Source organism: Paramisgurnus dabryanus, chromosome 10, assembly GCF_030506205.2.
Source record: "Paramisgurnus dabryanus chromosome 10, PD_genome_1.1, whole genome shotgun sequence".
Lineage (NCBI taxonomy): Eukaryota > Metazoa > Chordata > Actinopteri > Cypriniformes > Cobitidae > Paramisgurnus > Paramisgurnus dabryanus.
In genome coordinates this window covers 6,991,092-7,010,783 of record NC_133346.1, presented here as the reverse complement: position 1 = coordinate 7,010,783, position 19,692 = coordinate 6,991,092, and the positions used below count along the sequence as shown (strand labels likewise).

Below are 19,692 nucleotides of genomic sequence, written 5' to 3'. Positions count from 1 at the left end.
ATAACCAAAGAGTTTTTGATATTTTACCTATTTTTCACAATGATATAACGCAGCACTTGAAAATATTAAAAGTAACTAAGGGGACTATTTTCGGGCAGTTATATCACCACGCCTGCTGCAGCCATGTTACAGCAGCAAAGTCCTTGATTATTACGCCGGATGAGAGTATAGTTCCTAGCCATATCGGCCTAGAAAATCGCAACGTTTAGTTTGCCGTCGGTCTTAGTACATGATGTAACTACAGAAGAGTAAAGCTTTAAACATGGGAAAAATATCGAAACTCTTTGGTTATTTTTTAGCGCGATGCTAATGGTCTAATCAGATTCAATGGATTGTGCTAAGCTATGCTAAAAGTGGTACTGTGCCTTTCAGTGGGCACATGGCTCTGGCAGAAATCAAATACAATAAAACTATTCTCAGAAAGTCTATTTTATGTAAACCATTACGGTGTACATGTTTATTTATTTATTTATTTTTTTAGAATTACTACTTGTATCTGAACTATTTTCAAAATAATAAAAAGCCGTGTTCCGAAATCCTACTTCCATACTATATTGTAGGCTAGGTGACTAGTATGTCTAAATATAGTATTCAAAAAACAGAATAGAAGAAGAGTACCGGGATGACCTATTACTTCCAGATAGATTTTGAAGTATGCATTCGATGGACATTTTACTATTTTACTATCCACTATGAAGAAAGAAAGGCGTCCTCATTTTCAAAAATGTCAGAAAGCGGAAACACGGCTCTATTCAAATGTAAATACAGTTGTTACATTGGAGTTGTCGTATCAAAATGGCAGATGTCCAAATTTTATTTACAGTACCCATAGTCATACTATACAGAGTTTATAGCACGTCAATGGCACTTCATCTAATTTAGTACGTTTTGTAACAGTATGCGATTTCAGACACCGGGAAAGTGTAGTAGTGGGTGTGGTCTCAAGTGTGCACCCTGTCCCCCATTTTGTTTACATGTAAGGTGATAAATCAAAGAAAATCATGCTTTTAGAGTAGGTTTCGTTTTGTTTATTTGTTTCAGCTTTAATAGAAGCGCTGAACAAGCTGCTCTGATCAAAAAGAAAAAAAAAATAATCACACTCTTCGACAAACATAATGGAGTAAATATGTACAATGATAATCTCTTCCAGAGTAGAGTGCATCCATCCAGGAAGTTTTCCACCAGCACGAATGCTAAAATTCCAGTCCTAGTCGATGCTCGGCATCAAATCCCACATTTTCCATTACACTGGGGTGAACTTAGAAACAATGCATCACAGCATTTCACCTCTGGACGTTATATTATGACGGCGCAGCGATGGACTGTTTAGAGACGAATTCAGCATAGTAATGTACTCCAATCATTTCTTTGGGAACGCAGTAGTGTATATATTCAATACTCGGTTGTTCCTGCATCTGTGAAACTTTTTATGGTAAACCGAACTCAGGACGAGTCTAAAAAGGCGCACTCAAATCTATGCAAGTCCCTAAGGAAAACATACTCTGTTCTCTTTGAGATACCCAAAGTAGCACAGCACAGATTCATTCAATGCCAAGTTCAATAAAGATTAGGAGCGTTTAAAAAAATATGTATCTGGCCTAAAAGAGCCATAAATAAAACTTTATTCTCTCAATGTATTAACAAGCCACAGTGTGCACCGTGGCTGCCAACCACAGCACTTAAAACTCATGTTAAAGTCCCACTTATCGGGTCTGCGAGCCCGTCCAAAATCCTCCGGGTTTTTGTTACACCATACTTTAGAAAAACACAAAAAAAAACCTGTATGATAACACTGTAACAAACCGGGGCGAAGCAGCAGGATGTTCCGCTTCTGATGTGAAATAAAAACAAAATGATTGAAATGAATCCTCAACCTCGTTTCACAAAGCTAAAGCTGCATGCGCAAAATGTCTAAAGCACAGTCGTGATATTCTCTTTAAATGCTTTCGTCGTCTTCTGTGCTTCTTTCCACACCTTTTCCACTTTAAAAATTCTCAAAATAACATTATTAATACCAATAAAGATAAAATCTCTAGCAGCAAAAGAGAAAGCGAGGGTCAGTAGATTCAGGAAAGCCCTGCTTTAAGGAAGGCGTGTATTAGTGGGGAGAAATGACGTCTGCGCAGCTCATCTACCGTCTGCGGGGGTTCGATTCTGGGTGAGCAATGTCATGACCCGGCTGTAGCGCTCGCACAGCTCTAGTGTGGAGTAGGATGGGAGCTTGGGTGGGTCGGGAAAGCTTTTGATCTCGGACGAGCAGTCAAGCAGCTTGGGAAGAAAGTCGGTCAGTTTCTCCTGGAGATTAGCTGGAGTGGAAAAGAAGAAGAAAGTTGGCGTCACAGACTGGACAACAAGCACCTGCTCTCTTTCTCTCCTAATACACCTTAAAACTGGTGTCAATGTTGTGTGCAAGATGGACTTACGTTCCATTTCCTGCCCAAGATACGAGCACCACCGGTTCCTCATGTCCTCCACGGCCACCATGTCCTTTTCCTCCATCTCGTCCACCAGCAGAAGTGGAATACAGGCCACCACGAGCTCATTCATGATGCTCAGACCGTTGTTCACCTCGTTCTCCTCGCCGGTCTCGAACAGGGCGGCTGCGTGTTCGTTCAGCCTCTGCATGGGACAAACGTTCACATTGTTTCTTTCAATATCGTGGGTAGAGGAACTCGAAACAAAAATCAATCAACGAAAGCCTGTTCGACAAAGCGTCCGAGAGTGCTTTTTATTGACGTAAAAGCTGACGTTCTCGCCAGGGCACTTAAATGAGCTTCGGAAACTTAACGACCGCTTCCGACGTCCCGCGCCGGAATTAGCAACTAGCTATAATGCTCCAAAACACTGCAGTGCATTAGCTATGTCAATGTTAGCAGTGTTTTCAATTAAAGGGAGCGGAGGGTAAACAGCACGATTTGAGATGGAGCCAAGGCCTTCAGAAAAGGTGAATCAAGGACAGCGACGTGCTTCCCGCTAATGTGTTTACACTCCAAGCACTGTATGCTTCCTATTTCAGTACTGATGATTACATTATGGGCACAATGGCCGTGCGGGGGTCACCGAGTGCAGAGAAGCTGTACTGGAGCTAGGCGAGGACTGCAGTAAATTACAATCCAAGCAATGTTTATTGAAGCTGATTCATGACAGCACCAAATGGACCTTTTGCATCCAAATGCCATAACTTATGAAACGCGGCCTCTCCTTTAAATGAAAAAATGCATTTTTAGACTTCACTGGCTCATAATTGCATTTTCCATACCACAAACAAAATATCTCACTTTAATGCACTCCAAAGCTAACCATATTTATTCCAAGCAGAAAAGCGTGCACTGTCGCTGGGAAGATTTGAGATGTTGTGTTTTAGCACTGATTTGAGAGCAGGGATGAGCTTTAGCCCAGTACACAGTATGAGCAGGATCAGATTGGTTCATTCACTCACCAGCAGGCACTCTCTACGGTAATGGCCGATCAGGTCCTCATTATGGCCTCTGTACGGCCCTTTCGCCAGAAGCACTCTGTTGTATTGATAGGCGTAGATCAGGTACATTAATGCTTCTACGTAACTGCAATGAAAAGAATAAAAGGAACTTACTGCACAAAGATCATTGATGGAATGAATAAATGTATGGAAATCATTATGTTGTGTGTAAACATCCGCTTTGTTGAAAGCTACAGTTGATATAAATGAATAGGGTGACATCTACTGGTAACATTGTGTAGTATACCCTTTTATTTAACTGGCTCTTAAGGATCTTTACCTTTTCTTAAGGAACATTTCCAGGCCGATCAACAAAAACACTGTCGTCTCACGGAAATTCCTGTAGTCCTGATGCCACATCTGTTCCCAAACAAATGAGTCATTCATTAAAACATTTTGCCCACATATCTTTAATCATAAGAACTTTACTAAAATGAAAGTTAATCGCATAATTTAAATCCACTGACTATATAATATTGTCAAATTTGATTCTTTGATATTAATATAATATATAATATAAAATAGAGAGCTGCAGGGATGATGTATTTGTAGGGCAACCTGGAAGTTAGCTTCACATTGGTTCCTTGATAAAAGGTGGGAAAAATTGGAATATCACAAAAAAACAATTTTTTTTATCAACACGCTTTGTCCATCAAGACAATTTTACAAATTAGTTACCATAACTTTTATAAACATGTTTAAACTTTATAAAAACATTTGAAAACATGTTCATAGATAAGAAAATACGGATTTGAGGGGGGCCAGAATGACAGGTAACATTTTGGCTGCTTTGAATCTCATAATAAGTCAATGGACGGATTCGCCGTTTCTTTATATTACCCTTTCTTGGTCACAAAATGTAATTTTAAGATTAGTTCAGTCGAGAATGTATATGTATTATATTTAAATCTGCAGTCGATTAGTAAAGATAGCGCCTGTTTAAACGTTTGCTTAGTAAGATTCGGTACGAGAACCAGAGCATGAGCGGACGTCAGTGTTCACTCGCCCCGCTGACCACCGCCCTATCTGGGCTACATCTCTGAAAGGGATTCCCTGGCTCTGATGTTGGCCCTGTCTGTGTTTGATGGTCAAAAATGAGATCAAATCAGCAGTATTTGGTGTCATAATGAAACTATTCTTGGTTTCTTATTCATATTTAGTGACTTTTGTGTTGTTATTGTTTTGACGTTAATAAGTTAATAAAACTATACTTATATAATGTTACTATTGCTTTCCCATTTAATCTTAACGCGATACGAGCACTCGATTATTATTAGACTTTGTTCTGGTCAGTACTATATAAACTGTTTTTTATAAGTGTCAGAGAGATGTTTTTGCATGCTGCTTATAAATATATCAGTGGCGATATCTCATAACATGTTTTAATAGTCACGTCACGATTAAATAAATGATCAATGTCCACATTTAAAAGCTGCTGTGCTTACCTGCAGTTCCACGGTGTTTTCGCGTTCTGAGAAGAGATATCGCTCCAGAAAAAATTTTTTGTTTACATTCCTCTTTCCAAGTGTTAATCATCCATTTGACATTACTCCCATTAAGTTTAACGTAACATCCAAGAGCGCTGATCTTTGACGTAATAGTCGCTTCCAATTGGGATTCACAGACTGATTTATGAGCCAGTGAAATGAGACACACGGAGAGTGTTTAAAAACAGCGCTTCTGTGTTTGTCGGTGTGTGCGTGCAGTTTTTCCATTCAGAGATGAGCCCGTTTAAAGGACCTCCATTCACTAGGTGGCGGAATGATACGAAAGGTGAAGCGGTTACAGTGCCGTTATCAGTAGAATATTGCATAGCTCTTAGCCAATCAGATTCGAGAACCAGAAAGAACTGTTGTATATGATATGATATGATATAGAAAACTAAACTTAGTGCATGCAATGTACAAGCGGTAGCAGTGGAAGCCAAAAGATCATTTTGATACGTTTTCCCTAAAGATACTGATTATTTGTCAAATTTTTGGTTTCCAGGTTTTGCCTACAAAAAATATATCATATCCCTGCAGCTCATAATAAAATAAAATGGCTTTGCTCACCTCGTATTCCTCCATGTTCACCTCATCAGGCTTAACAAGTTCCAGTTTAGCGCGTGCAACCTTCATGATGTTCTTACACCTGCAGAGGAAGATCACGGGCATCACATTAGAGCTTGTGTGTGGCACAAGACAGGAAACTGTAAGGACCATGAATCATACTTTATTTCACAAAACAAAATGCATCTGGGGCCGCTCCTGCATCAATCTAATTACGCTGCTAAAAACGAGAAGGAAATCGATTTTCTTATGAATATGGATCACGTCTACTCTGGAGATGTGTGAGGGCTGTGCACAATGCAAAAGCCTTTCGGACATGCAGGCTGAACTTGTTCGGTTACGCAACGATTGGGAATGGCAGCGGCCGCTGTGATAAGCTAATAATCGCCGTGTCTGTGTCAGTCTTGAAAAGCTCAGAGACGAAGCTGGGTTCCTTTTAACGAAAATCAATCGGTTATCAGCAAGCAGTTTCATCAGGATACAGTTTGTGTGTGTGGCTAATGATTGTCTTTCATATTTGTCAATGTGCAGACTGTTTGATGCGGTCACAAGTTCAATTTAAATGCGCTTTTACACTAGTGCTTTTTGTACATCCATGTTATGTTCAGGTGGTTCTCATAAGCATCATCAAGCATGAGGTTCTAATAAAATGGGATGTGGTCAAATTGCCCCCTATATCCTCATTCACTATGCCATATTACTTTACCATAGTGCACTTGAAGGAGTGAATGCGAATTTAGACAGTTAGCTGTGAATAATATAAATCGGCTGTAGACTTGTTATTGCAGTGCATCATGGGATTGAGCGCACTCAACAATGTCCACTATGGTTTCGGATAACACTACAAATCACCCTCAAATAATGCATGTGTGATCGGGGTACTTGCCTCAATCATATCTTCTTCATAACTCGATCATAAAAAATTTGCATGATGCCCTGTCGCACAAGCCAATCAGTGAAGAGCTTATTGATACGTCTGGTTGTATCAGTAAATGAAATACGGCATTGTTTTCATTTTCGGGAGTTGCGCGAAAAACAAGGCATACTACAAGTAATCTAGTGCGATTGACGTGATGCACATATTCGCTTCGCTTTTGGTGTGCACACATCATATGGGTATAGGGGGCTATTTTGGACACAGCCATGGTGAATGCGGACTCCAATGTCGTTGCAGTACGCAAAAATCAACAATCTATTACTATAACAAACCAATAAAATTAATAGCTGAAATAAATAAAAGTAGCTTTAGGGACGACTCACATTTCGCGTCTTTTGCGCGCTCAAGTTCGTTATTTAAAATGCTCATAATGGAAGCAATACGGTCATGACGCGCACGCGGTGCGACATGCTCGTTTTTTCCAGGCGCGTCCGAACCGCATCGAGTTAAAAACATTTCAACTTTCAGAATGCCGCAAGCGCACCGCAGGTCATGTGACAAGAACCAACCGACGGTCGCCTTTTCCGTGCGGTTTTAGATGCGAAATGTGATCCGCCCCTTAAAGGCCTGAAATGTAGAGAGAAGGTTGACTTGTACCTCTCATCAAAGCCCAGGTTTCTGTCTGCAAACTGCATGAGTAAAGTTCTCTCCAAAATCTTCTTAGGTGCCTGGTTCTGTATGAAGTAAACTATGATGTGCTGTAGCCTATAGTCTCTCTCAGGGGGCGTGTCCTCCTGAGCAAGCCTCAATAATCGTGTGTACTCGACTTTCATTGCCTGTTATAGAGATGAAGAAAAAGAGAGTAAATAAAAGACATCGGGAGATGGTGAGGAAAGCAACTTAAAATAAGATATTTTACTTATTTTCTAAACAAGATCATAAAAAAACAAAACTCTGTACAAACGTTAGCTAGCTACGGAAGCCACAGTCTGCATGCAGCACATTGGTCTTATTTTTGTTTGTTCATATATTGTTCGTAAAGTACATGTTGTTCATGCCACAATAACATAGCAGTGTTTGTTTTTAATCAAAAATACTCTTTGCTTGGCAGCAGTTGCATTTAGCTGAAGGTAGATGGCGACATCATTGCAAAACACAATGTGGAGGGTCAGCAAAACAATATATATCATTACTCAACAACACACACCTTTAACTAGTGCAGATCAAGAACAAAAACATTAACATAAAAGTACACAGCATGAAGGATTGTATGCAACCTGCAGACTACAAAACAAAACATAATTAAGATAAAAGTGCTCCATCTTGTTTTTTAGCCAGATCTGGTTAGCCAGATAAGTTTAAAGATAACTTGCCATAAACTTAGAATCAGCAAACAGGTGCTGGGATAGCGAAGTATAGGTTGTTGCGGAACATAAAAAGGGCGTTTCCCAATTTTGGGGCATTTTCAAACTGGGATTATGCGTTTTTAACCATCCAATCAAGCCATACGTCATTATTTTTAACAACTACTTCAGTTTGAAAACACCCCAACATTGGGAAAAGCCTATTTTTTTCTGCAGAAACCCCAGTCTCGGGATAGCTGCCCCATTAACTCTTTCCCCGCCACTGAAGAGTTAACTCGTCAATTAAGAGAAAACGCTTTCCTGCCAATGACAAGTTTTTCCAGCAATTCGTTTTTCTGCTATTATCCACCAGGTGGCGCTCTAACACAACTAATAAAACCCAGAAGCAACCCCTTAGGTCAAACAGTTCAAACTCTGTCTATCAGGGCTCCAGACTAACTTTTTTCAATAGGAGCACAGTGGCCCCCAACTGAAAATCTTAGGGGCACAACCAGAAAATTTAGGGGCACATACCGTAAATCAACATGCTAACCAAATGTTCACATTTCTACTAAGTAATACACTGTATTACTAATAAATACTTTGATGATAGATGCAGAAAGTACAATGTGCTGTTTTAAATTCAGTGTCACATCACAAAAAAAGGTCAAATTTACTAGTCGCACATGTGCGACTGGATGAAAAATCTAGTGGCACTCTCTCAAATTTTGGTGGCATTCTGGAGCCCTGTGTATGTTTTGATCATCGCTCTGAATCGGATTATCTTTGAAAAGTCCTTCACAAAAATGCAATTATCTCAGCTTTTTGCTCAAAATTTTGTATTTTTGTAAAAAAACCTACCCATATTTGAGAGGTGATAAAAAGGGAACAAATAAAGGTAGGACTTAACTTTTTTGTTTAAAGCAGAGGGTCTGTTTTTTTAAGTAAGGGATAATGTAGAGGCAGCCGGTAGTTATCGGGAAATAAGCCCCGACTGTGTATCACACTGAATGGGCTTATTTCCCAATAACTACCGGCTGCCTCTACATTATCCCGCTTATTACACGGCTACTTGCCACATAAGAAAAAAACTGGACATGAATATGAATTTGAAACATTTTATTGGCATATTTGTTTTAAATTAACATTTTTATCCTTCCGCGAAACTTTGCACAGATGCATAACATGATCGTAATACCTTATTAAGATCCTCTGCCTCATACTTGTCTGTCTCCATTTTTTTCTCTTTTAGCCAGTCTTTGAGAAGTTTTAATGCCCATTCTGTATTTTTTTGTGTGTTGGCTTCGTAGCTGTCATGCTCTATTTTGTCAAGTTCAGTCTCTCTGTTTCTTGTCGTTGTTCGTTCTTCTATCCACTGTTTAAATGTTTTGTTTTTTCCGTACATGTTAAATTAATGTCAAAATGTTGTAGTTGTCCAGTGTTTGTCACAAGATGGCGCCAAACAGTAATCTTTATTGGCGCGGAGCGATTTTACTCGTACAAGTAGTACCGGCTATGCGTTATTACTTTGGAGCGGTTATTATTTGAAAAGAACGAACCTGCAAATGTCTCAACTGACCAATCAGAATCAAGCATTCCAGAGAGCCGTGTAATAATTTGATATATTGTATGTTTATATATTTAAACAACAACATTTTCTAGAAGGCATTCAACTTTTGTAAAAATCAAAAAATTCTGGCTCTGGCTGGCAACTTAAAAAAAAATGCTGGCAGGGAAAGAGTTAATAGAGTCAACTAAACATCAGAGAATTGAAAAACGTGTCAAGTTTTCCTGCAGTTATCAGACTAACCAAGTCAATCACAACTGACTAGTGTACATCTCCAACTCCATCTCTGGTGTTTATAAGCAAAACCTATAACATCAACAAAAAATTAAATTTGTGCTCGACTCTAAAGAATAAGTAAACAAAACTGAGCTCAGAGATAATGAGATGCTCGGGATGAGGGGGTGTGGTCAAATAGCTAATAATATGCACATGGGGGGGCGTGGCATGCAGCAGGTCATGTACCTTGAAGAACGCTGCTTCAGGCCCACCCTTGTCATAAACACTCCTGGATTTGCCAATGGCCATTATGACACCCTGCATGTTTGGGGTCATCATCGCCTGCCCAAGGAGGGAAGGATATTACTACACGCCTCCAAAACACTCATTGGCCAGTCTGCATGCCAATCACACCACAGCTCAGCCACCAGCCAATGAATTCATCAGGCCAACCCACTAAAATTAACTGAGATTAGCTTTTTATAAACGCCAAATCATGATCATGCCCACAGCACTTGAAATAAATTGTATCATGCTGTTATTGTATCTTTATCCAATCAACTAAGCCAAAATTAGTTTGTGCAACCTGCAAAGCAACATGATAACGTAACATGAACAAGCCCATGCTACATGCTAAAACATAGGACAGACAGAAAAGGCGTTTCCTGTTATGTAACATTTTAGAGCATTATCATCTCCAAGTTATGCCATCACACGACCGTGGGAGAAAAACAGAAACGTGGAGTAACTTGCAAACAATGTTATTCTGAAATGGATTTGCCATGTCAGAGCAGGTTGTGAGGGCGATGCTGGGAGTTTAGGGGTGCACATAAACTCAAGTCCAAACACCCAGAGGGTTTGGGCCTCCAGGAACTCTACCTCATCATCATAACCTCCCTCCTTCGACTGAATTACGAAGGTTCCTACATTAGGAATGGCCACCTCCACCACCCGCTGAGGCGCGGGCGGAGAGGAGGCGGAGTCGTCCTGCTCAGGGTCAGAGGGAGGGCAGGGGTCAGAGGTCACCTGGTGGTCAGGATGATATGACTGAGACTGAGAGAGACAGAAAGAGAAGAAGAGACGAGGAGCTTGGCGAGAACCAAGGGAGCGAGTTTGTGTCCTCATGGGTAAATAAATCTAGATCATCTTTCATATTTTCAATATGATTATTTCAGTGACAACATGATGGATACAAACTGTTTTGATTCATTACATATATTCTTCAATGTGATTTAAAGATGCAGGAGTGCAAGAATCACAGCATGGACTGACAGTTTCTTTGGATATTTCTGACAAATCAGAACCAAATACCCAAAGTCCATGGTGTTTAAAAAAATAAAAGTATGAATAGCATAGCGTGAGAATCTACAGCTTACTTAATGTCCTGCAATATAAAAATTGGCAGTTTCTTTATAAAAACAAAAGTTGGCTCTGAATCCAAACTACGCAACAGCAGAACCTTTTAATGCTCCAACCAAAAAATAAGTGTTTAGGTTTAACCCTTCTTAAAAGAGCTTATGTGCGTTTCTTACGGTGTTGAGCAGCACTTCTGGGCTTTTCTCGTCGTGTTCAGCAGCAGCTTTGCTGATGGCTCTTTCGGTTTCTTCCTGCAGGTGTTTGGAGTCTCCGCTGGGCGACTGCTGCTCCATGTACTCCGGGTCCTGCTGGGGAGCTGCTGGAGGATCACAGAATGAGTTACGGTTGGACATTTTAAACCAAAAGTACAAAGCTTAAAAACAAGGCTCACCGGTGTCATCTGTAGGGCAGGGTTCGGTGTTCATGGGCTGGACGGCCACGTTCGCCGCGGCCGCAGCCAGAGCCAGTTTCTCCTGCTGGAGTTTGCGGGCTTGTAGAGCGTCCCAATCCTCCATTTCTTTCTCAAAGAGCTTGTTATCTGCCTCCACGTAGTCTTTCAGATCAGGAGGAAGCTTGTCCAAACCATTCAACATCTGCCCAGTCTCTTTATCAAAATCCTCTGAGATAAGAGCATTGGCAGCAGGAGACATTACTTAAAGGGGTTAAATAAAGTCAATATGAAATCCAAGCAGACCATGTTTATTTCTTAAACATCTTATTTCGCTCAATTCATAAGGTATATGTTAAACTAAAGCTTTTTCGAAACTGCCATTTTTTATTACCCTTTAAAAGGATAGTTCACCCAAAAATGAAAATTGTGTCTTCATTTTCTGTTCTAAACCTGCATGAATTTCCTTTTTCTAATAAACACAAAAGAAGATATTTTAATAAATGATAGTAGCTGATGGTAATCATTGACTTCCATAGTAGGAAAAACAAATACCATGAAATTCAATGCATACCTTCAACTGTGTTCTTACCATCATTTATCAAAATATCTTCATCATCATTTATCACAATACTTCCATAATATTTGTTTTTCCTACTATGGAAGTCAAAGGTTACAATCAGCTGTGTGCTTACCATCATTTATGATTGTTCATCATTGTGTTCATCAGAAAAAATACATTCATACAGAACAACATGAAGATGAGAAAATGATGACAGAATTTTCATTTTTGGGTGAACTATGCCTTGAAATAGCGTACATTGAAATAGCGATTAGAAAATGCGCTTAAACGCGGCAAACAATTTCGCATAATTTCGTATCGGTCTTCAGGGCGCTGTGTGAAGTTAAAAAAAACCTTTGCCATGGTTTTTGTAATGACTTATCGCAAGACCACAAAATTACGTTTTTGTCTCATAACATTGGTTAATCACTGTCATTTCACAATAGTTTTGTAATTTTAGTTTGTCAATTTTTAAAAAAAAATAACTAACAGTTTTGCACAAATCTTTAATGGAAACGCAGATACTTTTTAATAGTGCTGGGCAAAGATTAATCACGATTAATCGCATTCAAAATAAAAGAGATTTTATTTCCATAATTTATGAGTGTGTGCTGTCTGTAATTATTATGTATATATAAATACACACACATTCATGTATGTATTTAAGAAACATTTACATGTTTATATAAATAAATAAAAATATATATTAAAAAAAAGAAAGAAAAAGAAAAAAAATTATATAAATAAATAAATAAATAATATAAATAAATAAATAAATAAATTAATAAATAAATAATATAAATAAATAATATAAATAAATAAATTATATAAATAAATAAATAAATATACATATATACATATAATTATTTATATATTTATTTATAATTCTATATATTCTATATGGTATATAAATAAATAAATAAAATATATATATATAAATGAAAATTCCGAAATGAATATATGTATGTGTGTGTGGTTAAATAAATAATTAAACAGTACACACACATATATTATGCAAAAAATCACTTATTTTGTATGAGATTAATCTTTGCCCAGCATGCCCAGCACTACTTTATAACTTCTCTTTTAAACTTTTTATCAAATTCCCAAACACACATCACAAACTAATAATAAAATAAAACAATAATTAGCATACGAAAATGGTGTTACCTTCAATAAGGAAAGGTTTTTTATCATCAATGTACATAAGGCAGTAAGCGCTGGCATTGCGATATCCACCAAATGAGTCTCGGACCAGTTCCTCCCAGGAAGATTTTGTCACAGAGATGTCATTGTACTTCATCCATCGCCGGTGATGTGGGTCGTAGATATACGCCCAGTAGTGACCAGCGTTAGCCTGACCCTCGTGGACGAGAACTGCATGCAACCGGTATGGCACCTACAACAACAACAACAAAAAAACATGTGCGGAATAAACAAACAATGCAGAGAATTTAAATGTTTTTGTTTCATCGTTTTTAAGAAAGTTAGAAAAGCTTTTATGCAGAAGAATGTGAAGCTACTGCAGATTGTTCCTGTAACTGAACTGGTAGTGCACAACTCCTGCAATGCTAAGATCACAGGTTTGATTCCCAGAGAGCACAAAAACTGTTAATGTACTGCATTGTACATTTCAGTGTCACATAACTGCACTACAGATCTCACCTGCATCATGGACTTGTCCGAATACATCAGCTCAATAGTCCTGTGGATTCTGGATATGCTAGCCTGCAGATCTGATACACACACAGGATGGAAGTCAGTCAATGTGCAAAGCCCAGAACAATCAGTACACAATAAAAAAACAGATAATAAAAATAAAAAAACTTAACAAACATGTCACATTTTCCAAAAGTACTTGTTTTATGTGAATGTATTCCTGTGTATGCAAGTACACTGTGCAAGTATTCATGTGTGACGATGTGCTTGTGCAATCTCCAACAAGTAAACAAAAGCATATGCGTGTATAAACGTGTACATGTGCATGTGTACCCCTGGTGTCGTTCTCCACCTCGCTCCTCCAACGGTGCAGACAGCCCTCCAGCACCCGTAGCTCCTCGTCCGTGATGTGTCGAGGGGCGGGGTGCATGGGTAGGTCTGGAGGGACACGAGACTGAGTGAAAGGTTTATGTACCCGCTGCTGGGCCTGTGGACCGGCACCTGAACCCTCAGCTGCATCAGGCTGCTCCCCTGCGCTGCAAAAAAAAAAAACATTTTCAATGAACACAAATATTTAAAAAATCTGAGAAATGTGGGTATTTATTAAGGGAGCATCTGCTAGTTCTTGCCTTGCTGCAGGTGGCGCCTGTGCAGTTGTGCCACCAGGTGGTGCTGTTGTATCAAAGTCTTCTACAGGTGAGGTGCACACCGGCTTGCTAGATGCAAACTCCATGGCATACTGAAGAACATCGGCCAAAGGGAACCGCTTGGGCCCTGAGCCGTAACTCAGATATCTACACAAGTAGGAAAGTACATTTTAGCTTTTTCCTATATTAGTTTAGCTCTAGCCGAGAATAAATCGAGCTAACAAACCTCTCCAATCGCTGCTGGAGGACTGTCAGGTGCTCCTTGAGTCTTCTGATCTCTTCTCGTTTTATTCGTGTAACATCTCTGTTCCTATCCATGTATCTGAAATGAACCACGTAACACTTAGATCCACAAAAAGCACCACCAGCATCTATTAAGAAGAAGAAAGATGAACCTTACGCTTACCTGTCCATGTACAGCATGGAGGGAAACTCCAGCTTGTTATGGATCTTCTCAGGTCGGCCCAAGGCTTGATTAAACTCGAATCTCGATAGTTCAAAGGTCAAGACGGGTGGGAGTTCAGTAAACCAGTGCTGGAATTAAAAGCAATATATTACTATTGGGACCCAATTATAGCACTTAAACATGGAAAAATATCCCAGACATCACATCGCATTGAATCTTGGGATAGCCAAGGCTGTGATGGATTCTTCATTTCACGAGAATATGGAGGCCACATATGGCGGCTTTTGAATGGCCCTGTCCCAAATGGCACACTCCGGACTTGTGGTCCTCGTCAGAGTCCACACTTTGATGACATCACATAGTCTAGACTTTAGGGACCCTTGATGCGAGTCCACGTGGGTGCACCGAAGTCGTATTTTGGGACAGACTCGAGCATCACACCGGAAATGGGTAGAGAAGTTGCCCGTCAGTGTGAACTCCTCCCTTCCGCCGTCTGATTGCCCTTTTGCAAGGACTTCTGGGTTGGTAAAGTGCGTGAAGCCTGCTGCATTGTGGGCTTCGCTGAAGACCGCATCAAGGGGGCAAAGGAGGCGCTGATGAGCACACTTCAAAGCACAAAAAAAGGGACAAGCGAGAACGCGCAATTTAAGGCCACAAGACCGAAAGTCCACATGAAGTGTGCCATTTGGGACAGGACCAATGAGCCTCCGAATTGGGACAGCCTCTGGCCTTCGGAGAACGCAGTCTTCGAATTAGGATGCACCCATAGTGTTGCATTTTCTCATGCATTTCACTTGCGATGGTAAAAATAAAGATGTTTATGGAGCGATATTTAATAACTTAAGACTGTAACGAAGGTCGCTGTCTATTTGCCGCCATCACTGATGATACTTCAACAACGTACACACAACAAGCTGCTGTTTCTTTGCCTTTTGCCTTGATACTATAGGTTACCCCAAAAACATGCCTGTGGACACTGCCTAATAGCTGTCTGCAAGTGTAACTGCATCTTGACAAAGATGCAGAAGAAAAAGAATTACAGTCTTTACATGCGACCAGTAGTACAAATACTGCACTGCAAAAAATGATTTCAAAATGATTGTCTTGTTTTCAGTAAAAATATTTTAAAAATTCTTAAATTAAGATGCTTTTTCAAAAACATCTTGAACATTTTTCTTAAACACTTAATTCAAGAAAAATTCAAGAAAAATTTGCTTACCCCATTGGCAGATTTCTTTGCTTGTTTTATGCACAAAATCACTTAAATTTGATATTTTTGGTCTAAAAACTAGACTTATTTTCTTGGGTCATTTTGCTCATCAAGAAAAATCATCTTAATTTAAGAATGTTTAGATATTTTTACTGAAAACAAGACGAAAATACTAAGACTTTTTTTTCTTGAAAATAATTTTTTGCAGTGTGTAGTAATGCATTTAAAATTTAAAATTATTTTTCATTTCTAGTCTTTCTTTCTTATCGTTTTAATTCCCAAATTTCATTCTTTCTAGTCTTGCTTCATGTGACCCATCCTCGCTCCACCTCATGGGATGAGTACCATTGACCCGAGGTGACCACTTTCTGAGCCCTAGTAGAGAAATCGTCCTTTGGGCTTTAAAAATCCCAGCCTAAGCACTGCTGCGCTCCTCAGAATAACACACAAGAGAATCTCCTCCTTTATTCGCACTCGGCTGAAGTAATTAGCAGGAAGCAGCTGTGGAGGGATCTGCCTGGGGCGGCTCTGATGACTGAAAAGCCATTATATAACATCTCGGTCAGAAGTCACATGTCTTTAACATCTCAGAATTGCATTTGAAAGAGACGTAAGATCTGAAGAGATCACGGGGACATTGCTAAGAGCCAGGGTGAAAAATAAAGACATGATATTATTACAAACCTCCTGCCCCGATTTGGCAGAGTTCTCAGCAGAATGCAAAGATTCGATTTCTCCCTCTATCATGGCTGCTTCTAAACACTCGTGCAGGTCTTTGAAGCCATTCACCTGGAGGGGGTACTGACCAAACATCTCCGTGTTCTCGAACTTCTTTCCTGTTGAAACACACATGCAAATACACTCCATAATGCACATATTTATTCATGCATATGATAGACGTTTTAATCCATTTTTTCAGCATGTGTGTTCCCTGGGATCAAACCCACATGCTTTACAAGCTGAGCTACAGGAACACATGTGCCCCAAAGAGCGATAATCCGAACATGAACCAGGTCCTAAACTATACAATCGGTATCTAACCAGTGCTGTCATGTTTAATAAGCACAATGTCACTCATACGTCAAGGTCCGTGGAGATCAATCACAACCCCGCTTTTCAGAGTCAAATAAAGACAAGGTCACCTTTCATTACCTGAAGCAAGGACTTTGATAATAAGAAGATAACATTCCTTCACAATACACCCACCTTCCAGAACACCAACGGCCAGAAAACGACCATAAAAGAGCTCCACCATTGGGTTTTTCGGCTTCTCTCCCTCCCTGTGTAGAACAAGAACAAACATGGAGTGAAGTCGGGTCACGCAGAGAGTCTACAGTAGGAATTTAGCAGTGCTATTAGAAGTAATGCAGGTTAATGTCCCGCATTTAACATCATTAATATCCAATGGTTCCAGACAAATATCTGGTGTGATCATACATCATTTCGACCAATATGACTGCATTTACATTGCATGTTTGAAGTGACTCAATTCTGATTTTTTCCTCATGTGGCACAGATCGTATATGACTCTGATATTCTCAAAACGGTTTCACGCCTTATTCATATGTGGAAATAAATCGGATATGAATCAGATACATGCATTCACATCCTCAACGTAAGAGGACATATCGGATATTCCCGACAGATCGATGTAGTGCATCATTGAAAATGCAACGCTGGCAAAGTCAACTCAGATGGACACCTTCCGCGATCACATGACTCTTCTTAGCAGCGCAATGGAGGACAATGGCACCTCCGCCCAAGTAGCAGTGCTTCGCCTTCTGAGAATATGGTTCCCAATATGTATACGGTAACGGTTATAAGATGGCTGTGTCTCATATGACCTTATTATTTGTACAAGCTGTGTCTATACAAATCAAAACATATAACTAGGAAAACGTTGGCATAATTTTGTCACTTATTGGAAGCAGTATGCTAGCTGGAGCCATTTACTTCCAGTCTTTGTGCTAAGCTAGGCTAGCGTTGGGTGTGTCAGACAGAGTTACGGGACGCACAGAGATGAAAAAGTCTTATCAAACTCTGGGGGATATGGTGAATAAGCCCCAAACAGTTGCTGTGTTCCCTTAAGCTGTTCCGGGTCAGTATGCCTATCTTCAATTGTTTTGCCAAGTGTTTAGTGTATATGTAGATATTGGATACGAGTTCCTTTTAAAAGATGATGTAAGCAGGTCGCCCAAAAAATGGGATACAGACAACAAATCATCATGGGCATCAATAAATGCAGTTTAAATCCAGCCTGAGAGAACACAAATATATAGAGAGAGATACAGAAGGAGGCCGTGTGAAACTGTATATCGACCAGCAGCTCCCCTTGTGGCACATGTAATGTCTCACCTGTCCTCCTCTGCTTTTATCTGAAATGCATCCTCCAGCCAGTCCAAAAGTTTATGGGTGAACTCACTCACGTCCTGCTGCAGAAAGAAAAACCAAATAATTTAAAATCATGAACAACCTACATCAGTGGTCTCCAACATGCACCAGGTTGCCCACACAAAGTCTGTAATGTTGCCCACCAGACCACAATCAATTAATAGCCTCGATTTTTATATTTATTTATTACATATTTTTTATTAATTTTTTTAAGACTGAACGTATACTGTTATTGGTCAGATCTTACTCTATAAAGGATGTTTTTAGAGTATGTATTTTGTTCGATTAGGGACATAGTGATGGCCAAAGCTTACCTGCTGAGACTCACTAGACTTGAAGGCATCCTTGAGGATTTCCACGGCTCTAGATGGGTCCACGTACTTCCGTTTGGAGCCCACCAACAAGGAGAACAGTCGTCTGAGTTCCTGCATGAACGGCAGGTTCCTGTGTTCCTACACAAAGGCAGAAAAGATTGAACTTTTAACTATTGGAACAGGACTGTATTGAATGTGATATATTGTACAAAAGCATTTGACATTACAAGTGTAACGTTTCTATCATTTCCCATACGGAGTGAAACAAGCAGCCACAGCCAAACTTCTGGCTATGTCCGTGTTACAGCTTATGAGACAATCTAAAACTTCTCAATCCCACAAAAGGATGATAGAAACCTTCATCATGACTAGAGTTTCCTCAAACCTTCATTAAAAATAGGATTAGTCTGGCAAGTCTAGCAAAGACAAGACCCGCTCTACTGATCCAGAAGATGAAGAAAAACACAGATATTAAGAGAAACACATTAATCCAAGGCGCTGTGGTCTCCTCACAGGAGATAAAACTAAGCTCAGATTAGCAGCCATGTTTGCTGACCCTGTTCACAAACTCAGGGCTTGCAGTCAGCAAGAAATTACAAAGATAGCAGCTGCAGAGACAGACACTTTACACTACCCTTCCTCTTAAACAGCCGGCAGGAGACAACTGGCACCCATGTAGCAAATGAAATACAAAGTAGGGTTGTGCCAATAGACGATTCTATCATGTATCGACTAAAGTCAGACATATGGCCGATAGTGGGCTTTCATAATGATAGTTGGCAAGTTATTATTATTATTATTATTATCATCACTTTGCAGTGCTTGTAATGTGCGCGGATTCTTTCTCGCACGCATCTGAACACACGCCACATGGACTCCTTTTAGCACCTTTTAGTTCCCACACCTTAGTTAACTTCAAATTCAAGGACCTTACAAGGACTTTCCAGGTCCAATACCCTCAAATTCATGGAGTAAATGTGGGGACACATTTCATGTGAGAGCAAGGTTACATCGTGTTACCTTTTAAGATACATTGTTTCAGTTCCCTTTCGAGGGAACTTGCGCTGCGTCACTGCGGTGACACTTTGAGGGTCGCCTCCAAGGGTAAGTGCGTCTGAACTTGTATATCAAATTTAACCAATGGTGAGGGTTAACGACAAAGACAGGGTGACGCAGAAGCCAGGAAGTATATTGCTATCTGAAATATTGCCAAAGACGGCGTTACAG

The 19,692-nt window shown here is 39.8% G+C and overlaps 1 protein-coding gene across 9 annotated transcripts in view; it reads right to left on the bottom strand.

Annotated features, from left to right (window-relative positions):
- Positions 1–1,005: 1,005 nt before the first annotated feature.
- Positions 1,006–19,692, bottom strand: part of usp25 (ubiquitin specific peptidase 25) — a 29,091-nt gene continuing 10,404 nt past the window's right edge. Inside the window, exons 7-26 of one of the 9 annotated variants that reach the window (XM_065260757.1) lie at positions 18,466–18,603; positions 18,116–18,192; positions 16,967–17,040; positions 16,445–16,596; positions 14,551–14,678; positions 14,371–14,466; positions 14,127–14,291; positions 13,831–14,033; positions 13,504–13,574; positions 13,009–13,237; positions 11,280–11,540; positions 11,065–11,207; positions 10,412–10,585; positions 9,779–9,874; positions 7,064–7,242; positions 5,533–5,611; positions 3,759–3,838; positions 3,440–3,563; positions 2,424–2,619; positions 1,006–2,306 (exon numbers count right to left, since the gene is read on the bottom strand). In XM_065260757.1, coding sequence (XP_065116829.1) covers positions 2,128–2,306; positions 2,424–2,619; positions 3,440–3,563; positions 3,759–3,838; positions 5,533–5,611; positions 7,064–7,242; positions 9,779–9,874; positions 10,412–10,585; positions 11,065–11,207; positions 11,280–11,540; positions 13,009–13,237; positions 13,504–13,574; positions 13,831–14,033; positions 14,127–14,291; positions 14,371–14,466; positions 14,551–14,678; positions 16,445–16,596; positions 16,967–17,040; positions 18,116–18,192; positions 18,466–18,603 — 2,844 coding nt within the window. In that variant the 3' untranslated portion in view covers positions 1,006–2,127. The remainder of the gene's footprint in view (positions 2,307–2,423; positions 2,620–3,439; positions 3,564–3,758; positions 3,839–5,532; positions 5,612–7,063; positions 7,243–9,778; positions 9,875–10,411; positions 10,586–11,064; positions 11,208–11,279; positions 11,541–13,008; positions 13,238–13,503; positions 13,575–13,830; positions 14,034–14,126; positions 14,292–14,370; positions 14,467–14,550; positions 14,679–16,444; positions 16,597–16,966; positions 17,041–18,115; positions 18,193–18,465; positions 18,604–19,692) is intronic. The other 8 variants (XM_065260769.1, XM_065260762.1, XM_065260774.1 and 5 more) reach the window with 8 other exon arrangements.